Genomic DNA, 9,479 nt, shown 5'->3' with positions numbered 1-9,479 from the left:
AGGGTGTATGCTACCTCTTGTAGCTCAAACACTTAATAAAGAGTAAAGAATTTGTAATAAATCCATATCAGGTTTTTTGGATGACGTAAAAGGAACCTTACGTGTCCCAAAGGCATTGGTTTTAACTTATCTGGGGCTTCTTCCAGCCCCCTGTAGTCCTTCAGGTCCTTTGCTGTACTCACGGTCCGCTGCTATGTCCATCCAACTGAACCCTGTCGCTGGCTACTGTGCATGCATTGCCCCAGCCTTGTTTACGCTCTCATGGTCAGGAGCGTTCTGCCCATTTGCAGTTCGTAAAACTTGCAATTGCGCATGTGCAGTACACTCCCAACCACAGGAGCGTGATTGAACCCTGGGTCATGCATGTGCAGTAGACCGCCACACTGCTCAGTTGGGCAGCTTTCAGAGGGGCACAGCAGCGAAACGCAGAAGATCAGGAGGGCAGTGAGGGACCTGAGTGGGCTGGAAGAAGCCCCAGGTAAATGAAACTCAGCACCTTTGAGTAACTTTAGGTTCCCTTTAAGTTTTCTCTCATGATCTCTAGTTTTTGAAAAGCTTACTAAATCAAATCCAAAGTACCAACATTTTCCCTATACTATATAAAAGTCTATACAATGTAGGTGTACCTCGTAAATGTAAAAATACATTATTGCCCTTGTATATTGCTGTGCCGTACTTATGACAATTAGAAATGATCATTGCAATGCTAATTTTTCCAACTTGCACGCAGAGTTAATGCACATTGAAAGCAGTTGCATCCATTGTAGCTAGTTTGGATGGGCACGATTCTAAGCTAGATGCAATTTCTATAAGGCCCGGTTCACACTTGCGGTGGCCCTCCGGAATCGCCGTGCCGGAGCCGCACCGCCTGCAGAACGGACGGAACGGACGCACGGCATAGCAATTAAAGCCTATGCGTCCGTTCACATGGGTCCGTTCTGCAGAACCGGAGCCGGACCGGATCCGGGCCGGATCCGGACTCCGGCCTCCGTTCCAACATGCGCTATTTTTTCATCCGGCCCCTCCGGCAGCCGTATCCGGGGCGGAGCCGGACTGCACCATCCGGCCAATACAAACAAATGGGAACCGGAGGCCGCACAACACACTGGCTGAGAAATCCGGATGTTCTACCCCACTTCCTATGCGGATTTTTGCGGCGATATTGGCTGGGGACACATGGGCAAGCATTTTGGAGTGGAGCAGCACGAGCTGGAGGTGTTGGCAGGATGTTGGCAGCATGTCGGAGGTGGAGGTGAGTGCTAAACAGCAGAGGGCCTGATTCCACAGGTCCCCCTTCTGCTGACCTCCCAGACCCCAACATTTTTTTTTTTTTTACGTAACTTTGCCAAACGGATCCGGATCGCATCCTGATTACCACCTGATGCAACCTGACCGGATCCGGATCGGATCCGGATCAGAACCGTACGGTTCCGATCCGGATCCGGTCCGGATCCGGTCAGGTCATCCGGTCCGTTTGGCAAACAACCGCTAATGTGAACCGGGCCTAAAATCTGCATGCAAGTCAAAACATTTGCATTATTGATAATTTCTAAAGGCAACATCATCGCTAATTAAGTTGCAGACTGTCTTGTTTTGAGAGAGACTGTCTTGTTTTGATATACTTTATCTCATGCATTTGAGGGAGGTAAATGACAACCAGAGTACATCTGTTTGCGATGGCCGGAGTTCTTCTTTCCCTTCTTTTTCTTATTTTTCTTGGATTTCTTTGAGCCTGCTTTTTTGGTTTTAGATCCCTCTTTGTACCATGGTCCCCAAACCCCCCCATTAAGTTTTGGGTTGCTCCTTGGATCCCTCGGGGGATAACGCACTGGAACTGCAGATTTATTGAACTGTGCAAGTCTTCTGAGCAACTGCTTTACAACATCTGGGTACTTTCCTGACAGATCATGTCTTTCATATGGGTCAGCCGTAATATTAAAAAGCCACAAAGACTTTCCACTCGAGAGAGACACTCGTTCATTGTGCCATCGGCTGAGTCCAATGTTAGTAAAACTTTGCGGAGGCACCCAATCTCCATACCCAGGGTTTCCTGTAAGCAATTTCCAGTGGTGCACCCTTATAGCAGATTGGATGGCAGTGTTCCAAATACCAAAGCCAGCAGCCCAGGAGCCATTTCTTGCTTTGGTATACATAGGATCTATATTGTGAAGGATATCCAATCTTGGAGAAGGTTTTCCTTCACTTATTGTCTCCCATATGTCATAGCCATCTAACTGCATATCTTCATCGATTTCTCCTCCAGCCAAAGTAACAAGTGTAGGAAACCAGTCTGTTATATGTATGAGTTCCTTACATACGTAGCCCTTGTTATTAAAAAGTGGGCTGTGCACAAATCCAACAGCTCGTATCCCACCTTCCCAATAAGTGCCTTTGCTACCACGCAGAGGCCAGTTATTGCCACCGGCCATTGGCTGGCCACCATTATCCGATGAATAAATTATAATACTGTTGTCATAGAAGCCGTATTGTTTCAAAGCAATAGTAATATTATTAATTGCATCATCTAGGCATGACAACATGGCAGCATAACGCCGTCTGTTGACATTAGTAATGGACATATAATTGTCTAAATAATTTCCAGGAGCTTGTAATGGTGAATGAACGGCTTGGTAAGCTAGGTAAAGGAATATGGGTCTCCTGGGATTGTGACTGGCCAAGATCTTTTGCACTCGTTGGGTGTACATCTCCGTAGAATAAATACCACGGTCATGGTCCCACGCCGCATTATCATTCTCATATAGATCATATCCACATGTTCCTGGGCTGTCACATTTGTAATGATTGTAGTAATCGCCGCTGCCTAAAAGTGACCCGAAGAAAGAATCAAACCCTCTGTGTGTCGGCATGCATTCTTTACGATAAAAACCCAGATGCCATTTTCCCACCATGTGCGTTGCATAGCCAATTTTTTTGAGTTTTTGTGGCAAGGTCAGGTTGTCCAGAGGTAGACAGTTTGGTTGAGAAGGCCTTATTATAGAATGCTGGAGACCGGTGTGTATCTGGTATCTGTAACAAAGGAAAAGAAGTATTAATAACATTCATTTTGTATGAAATCCTTCATGCTTATTAAAATAAAAAAGTGTTCTGTGATGGATATGAGTGTTCAGGAGTCACATACGCTTTGCTAATCCCTGAACAATTCTTAATTACTTACATTATTCTTTGATCACACATTATTCCATAACAAGTTTTTTTTTGCCTTTTTTTATTATTAGAAAGACAGACACAATGATGTAGGAGCAAACATGTATCAGTTTCCCAATCTAACAGTTTGGCGCTATGTTTAATTTAAACAAGGAATGTTAATTTTTAGGACACTGTACTTTTGTACCAGTCATTGAACCAGCCATTCTAAATAATTCCCAAACAACATAAAGAACTGAGTCCGCTATTAAAATATTTGTTGTTACAGTAGATACACCAACACACTTTGCTTTCCCATTTGCCATATAATATACAATAGCAATACCCTCAAGGGCAAACAGTTACAATATGCCCACCCAAGTACCATCCAATGATATAATCCTTTTTCTCCCCAGAGTCAAATAAGAGATAATGCAAATGAAAGAAATGGGTGAGTGGCACAGTAAGCAAAAGTAAGGACATAAGCTATGCCTATGGTAGGGAATGGATCGTGAGCTCCTCTGAGGGACAGTTTGCAAAAAATGAGTGTACATATCTGTGGAAGATATCAGTGCTACAAAAATATGCTATAATATATTTATTTTATTTCAATAAAACGTATATGATGGAAAATGCAAGAAAAAATACATAAGGAGCCACAAAAGTGGTATTAACCCGAATGCACAATCCTTTCCCAGGAGTTATCTTTGTATATCTCACCTTATCCCTTAAATGAGTTGAGCGTTTTGCAAGGAAGCAGTTTCCGACAAAAATACATTTGTTTTTTTTTATCACCTTATTTTCTTTAGTCTTCTTGCTGGGTGTTGAAAAGATTTCACACAGCTAAAGTGTAAAAAAGACAAGGTGCCATGACTCATGGGGAGAGGTTTGTGCATTGTGGACATCAGTCTTTCAGGCAGTCAAGTCTCTCCTTTGAACAGTACAGTGCTGCTCTGCGGAGATCACAAGGTCAGTACTTTCAAGATTACAAAGCATGGCAAAAATGCATCCACTCACAGGAAACAATTCCATCTGAGCAGCTGTAAGGACCAGTTCTGATTAGCCATAATGATTAGGAGGCAAGCAGTTCAAGCCTCAAAAAATATATGATCATCCCTGCTTTTTATCTCTGAGCCCATACTTGTGCTGTTTTCATCTGCTTGTTGTTAGAGGTCACAGACCTGAAAGGGTAGCACTAACATAAGCAGATCTGCATTCCAAAGGCTTCATCCACTGCATGTTGTGCTATGTGTGTTCTGTAAACTAACAAAACAAGGGCTTTTCACATGTAATAGGTAGGATCTTTTATGCATTCAGTTTAATGTGATTTGTTTCATATTTCTAAGCATATTTATCGTTCTAGTTGAAATTAATTGAATAAATATCAGTTAAGCTCTTTTCTATTAACACATCCTGACAATAATCCTAAATTTGCACAGACATTGTTAATGTTCATAAAAGCTGGCTTTTTTTTTCCATGTCATAGTTAAAGTGGACCTTATCTCTTGCACAGGACAGAAGGAAAACAGAGGAATGCACCCGGTATGTATTTAGAGAGCCTTTCTATTTCCCCCTTATATGTGACTAATCACAATGGTAATTTGATCTCTCGGCTATGTCAGCTGGCTGCCTCAACAGAGCAGCTAATTTGTAAACACAGGATGTTATCCCCTATGTCTGTTTCCATGAAAGCAGGAAGTAGACACACTGCAGATTTATTGCAGGCTTTGTATCAGCTGTAACAAAGAAATGTTTTTCTTTAAAGGTTATCATACTGTTGCTTATCTTTTAGAGCGAAGAGGTAGTTCTGAGTTCAGTTCCACTGCACATTAAGGGTACTTCCATGCCACATCCATTGTGTTGCAATGGACAATATAATTGCAGCGGAATGCAATGCAACTATAGTGTACAGGTACAGTCACATCTACACGTCAGTGGCATGGTGTGGCAATTCTATTGAAATGATACGCATCTTGCTGTGCGTTTACCAGACAAATTGTGTGATTACAGTTGCAGTGAAGCATACCTATGCACTGTATGCTTCCCTATACCGTGCATACCTATGCACTGCGTCGCAGTGCACTCCTAAAGCGCAAAGCGCCTTTTCAACCCTGTTGCGATCCTATTTTCCAGGATTCACAACTCAACATGTATCTCAGTTTAAGTTGACAAAATCTTTATCTGTGTTTAAAGCTAAAAAGGCAGAGGAGGGTTTCCTAAATTGAGGAAGGGAATGCTGTACATTTTTAATACCTTTTGGCAAATTCCATCTGTTCTTGGTGATAAGCTATAATTGTGGAAATAGCTTAAACATCCATACTAAGTGGGGCTATATAGCAATATCAGCAATAAAATTATGGATCTTTCACATTTTGGAATTAACAGTATACAAGTGGATACAACATGCTAGTGGTGTTTCAGTATTATTATTTCGTATTTATATTGTGCTAACATATTCCGGTTGACATTTTTGGAACTTTAACATTTTCACAAAAATGATGCTCTGAGTTAATAGCAGTTTGTTATCTTTTGTAAGTTTGCGAATTATTATTTTAGTACAGTATTTATAAACAGCGGGTGTACTGTATCTAGATTGACAAAAGTATATGACTTTATGTGCAATTTAGCCTCCAAGAGGCTAATTTAGCATGCTCCCACCGCTACTGCTGATCGTGCCTCTTTCCCAGCGCTGCAGCCCACTTGCCCTGCTGTCGGTATGACAGCAGAGCTCCGTAAGCCAGTCAGGAGCCGATTTCATTGGTTCCTGACGCTGTGATCACCGTGAGCCAATCCCATTGGCAAGTATGGAAGCATGAGAGGGTGAACAAAGTACCCTTCAGAAATGGCCCTGCATTATGGACCTCCTTGTCGGGGAGAAGAAGGGGATGTACAGTGTAAGGGTAGTCTGGGGTAGATAAGGGATATACATTGTAAGTCCTTGAAGTAGAAAGAGAAGGGCATTCTGGGTCACTTTATTGAAAAGGTTAATATTAGCCGCAGGATTTTATAATGATGAGGTAGGTTACCATCAGGGTAAAGCTAGGGTAGGTCTATTTCAGGGCAAGGCCTACTGGGGTACTTGACTGTGGGATGGGGGGAGGGGGGGGAGTCAGATACACAAAGCATGGGGAGGCATCAAAGTTTGCTATGAAGCTTATTACACCTTTTTAGTTTAATTGCATACATTGACTTAGCAAATAAATCTCTGATCCCTGCTTTGAGCTGCAGCATTGAAAGGATTTATGAAGAATGGTCGCTGGTCTGACTTCAATAAACTGAATCCTGGCTCTTTCTGGTTCCTGCTCTTTGCAAATGATTATTGTTTTGTGCACAACATTATAAAATAAGTCTGGAAATTTGAGTTTTAAAGAGAACCTGTATTGTTAAAATCGCTCAAAAGTAAACATACCAGTGCGTTAGGGGACATCTCCTATTACCCTCTGTCACAATTTCGCCGCTCCTCGCCGCATTAAAAGTGGTTAAAAACAGTTTTTAAAAGTTTGTTTGTAAACAAACAAAATGGCCACCAAAACAGGAAGTAGGTTGATGTACAGTATGTCCACACATAGAAAATACATCCATACACAAGCAGGCTGTATACAGCCTTCCTTTTGAATCTCAAGAGATCATTTGTGTGTTTCTTTCCCCCATGCACTGAAGTTTCAGGCTGTTTTTTTCTTCCTGCAAACAGCTTTGCCCTTGTTTGTAATTCCTCAGTATGTGAAAGCCCAGCCAGCTCAGAGGACGATTTATCCAGCTTGTAAAAGATAAGAGAGAGAAGAGAGAAGCTGCTCTAATCCTAAATAACACACAGGCAGTGTGCATAAAGGGGAGTTCATAGCAGAACCACAACACTGAAGAACTTGGCAGCCTTCCAGACACAGGCAGACAAGTCTGACAGGGGAAAGATACATTGATTTATTACAGAGACTGTGTTAGTAGAAAGTGCTGCAGTTAGCCAGAACACATTAGAATAGCTTTTGGAACTTGTAGGATGATAAAAAACAGGATGCAATTTTTGTTACGGAGTCTCTTTAAGAAACAAAGACGCTTAATATTTATACTAGCAGTCATAATGACAGTTGCATTTTTATATGCTTCCTCTTTGAGTACAATTATAATGGCTTACACAGTGCATAATTCCTTGTTTTTAAGGAAAATGTATTCATCTCTCAAAATGGTGACATATTAAGCCTGTCTTAAGAATCCTTGTGTAGAATAGGTTCTCAGGCCTGGAAGACAAATATACATGGAGCTTTGTTGGATTGGTTAAGTGAAAGTACATGTGGCTAGCGTGATCCCCCTCTGAATCATGAACTGACTTCTCTCCTTCCAACAGGTTTTATGAGGGCTGATGAAAGGAAGTGTGATATATGCCGTGTGCAGGAAAAAAGTCACCTCTGAACCCCAGCAACTCCATGGCATCGCTCCACTGTGCCTCGTGCTCAATCAAGGCTTGCCTTTAACATCCTGGAACTTAGCCAAAGTCGAATTTCTGACAGAGCTGATGTGTATCTACCACAGTGTTGAAGTAATATAACATATTAAAACTATTATTTCTCCTTGAAGACCTAGATTATTTTTGTTTGTAACAATTATATAATAATAATAATAATAATAATAATAATAATAATAATAATAATAATAATAATGTAATAAAAAGTGTGTATTAAAAATCAGAATGCTAAAACATTTTTTTTGCAACATAAAAAGGCAAATAACCTGCTGTAGTGGGTTACACGTGCCAGCTCCTCACTGCAAACAACCTTCTTGAGTGTGCTTCCCTCTCACCTTCCTAGCTACCTAAGATCAGCCTTGTGGTAATTGAAGTGACGTGGTCCACATTCTTGGGAGGCTGATCATTGGGGGACTGACAGTCACTAGGGAGGCATGGCTGCCAGTCAGATACCACACCTTCTTAATGACTCAATGGCCTCAATTCACTAAGCTTATCTCCTGTCTTTAATAACGTTTCTAGAGTTATCACCATGGTGATGAGGCATGTAGTATTCAGGAAACATTTTACCTCAGGCAAACCTAAAGTTAACTCTTCTGTCTTTAAGTTAACTCTTCAATCCTTAAAATAACTCATAAATTCTGAAGTTAAAGACAGGCTGTTAATTAGCTGCGTGTGAAAATAACTACAGAGGAGGTAACTGAACTACAGAGGAGGTAAATTAAGAGATAGGATAACTCTCTCACTGTGTGGTGGTAAGTTTTCTCTTGCCTTATTATCTCCAGCATGATCTTAGTGAATTAAGGCCTATGTCTATCAATGCTGTCAGTAACCAGTGAGACATGACAGTCGTCAGGATCAGTCAGACTCCTCCCTCTCCCCATGCACTGGATTGAATCACTGTAGATAACATGTGACATGGGGGGGAGGGGGTTTCTGGTTCTAACTGCCAAGAAGAGGAGCAAGTGTGAAGGGTCTTCATGCTTTCAGCATCCATCAGGTCCATTGCAGTAGGTACTTTCCATTATGCTGCAAATGTTTTCAGAAGTTTTTCAAGCATAGATGTAGGGGAAGACAAGGACAAATAGTGGCTGCAGCAGGAGAGCCGGAGGGACCCACCACTGGCAAAGGTAAGCCCTGTTACTACTGCCACACTGATCTGTGGGAAGATATGCAGAGGCAGCCAGGGGAGCACAGGAAGAGGGCCCTGGTGGAGGAAGAAGTCCGGGCACCCCTCCCATTTTGGATGATCAGGTAATCCACCATTTCCGAGAGAAGGGATGGGGTAAATGGAAAGTAGGAGATGGCCCCATCTCCTATTAGAGATAGTTATGCCCCTGATAGACACATACAACTCCTTCACTATTCAACACACCCTTAGTCCACAACCACACTGATGCACCTATGTAAGATGCTGCCACCAGTGATACATTTAAGAATGTAAATCTGGGTGAGGTGAGATTTGGCACAAATCAAAAAGACTAAATCATTTATAAATAAAAATTGTAAAAACATTAAGTTACAGTATATTCAGTTAAGTTCCTCTTTAATTCATATCCCGTCCATCTAGAATGTGTTATATGTAAAAATAGAATATGCACATTGGAAACTAAAAATGTAATAAACAGAATAAAACAAAGATCAAACACTTGCCTGTTCATTTTCTTAATTCAAAAGTAATTTAAAAAATGGTTTGTGCTTTTGCTTTCGACATGTATAAGCTTAGGAACAAAGTTACTAAATGTATTTTTCTCTGACAAAACCAGCAGAGAATCCTTAATATACATAATACAAGTTTCTCATGCAGAGACTGTAGATGTTCTCTTTCTTTCACTTCTGCATTTTATGTTTGGGATTAAAAAGATAAAACCCCTCATTT

General features: G+C 41.3%; 1 protein-coding gene across 1 annotated transcript in view; it reads right to left on the bottom strand.

Annotated features, from left to right (window-relative positions):
• Positions 1-1,608: 1,608 nt before the first annotated feature.
• ARSJ (arylsulfatase family member J) overlaps positions 1,609-9,479 on the bottom strand; it is a 147,422-nt gene continuing 139,551 nt past the window's right edge. The window contains exon 2 of the mRNA XM_068280768.1: positions 1,609-3,027. Coding sequence (XP_068136869.1) covers positions 1,629-3,027 — 1,399 coding nt within the window. The 3' untranslated portion in view covers positions 1,609-1,628. The remainder of the gene's footprint in view (positions 3,028-9,479) is intronic.

This window comes from Hyperolius riggenbachi, chromosome 1 (assembly GCF_040937935.1).
Source record: "Hyperolius riggenbachi isolate aHypRig1 chromosome 1, aHypRig1.pri, whole genome shotgun sequence".
Lineage (NCBI taxonomy): Eukaryota > Metazoa > Chordata > Amphibia > Anura > Hyperoliidae > Hyperolius > Hyperolius riggenbachi.
This window is presented reverse-complemented; position numbering and strand designations above follow the sequence as displayed.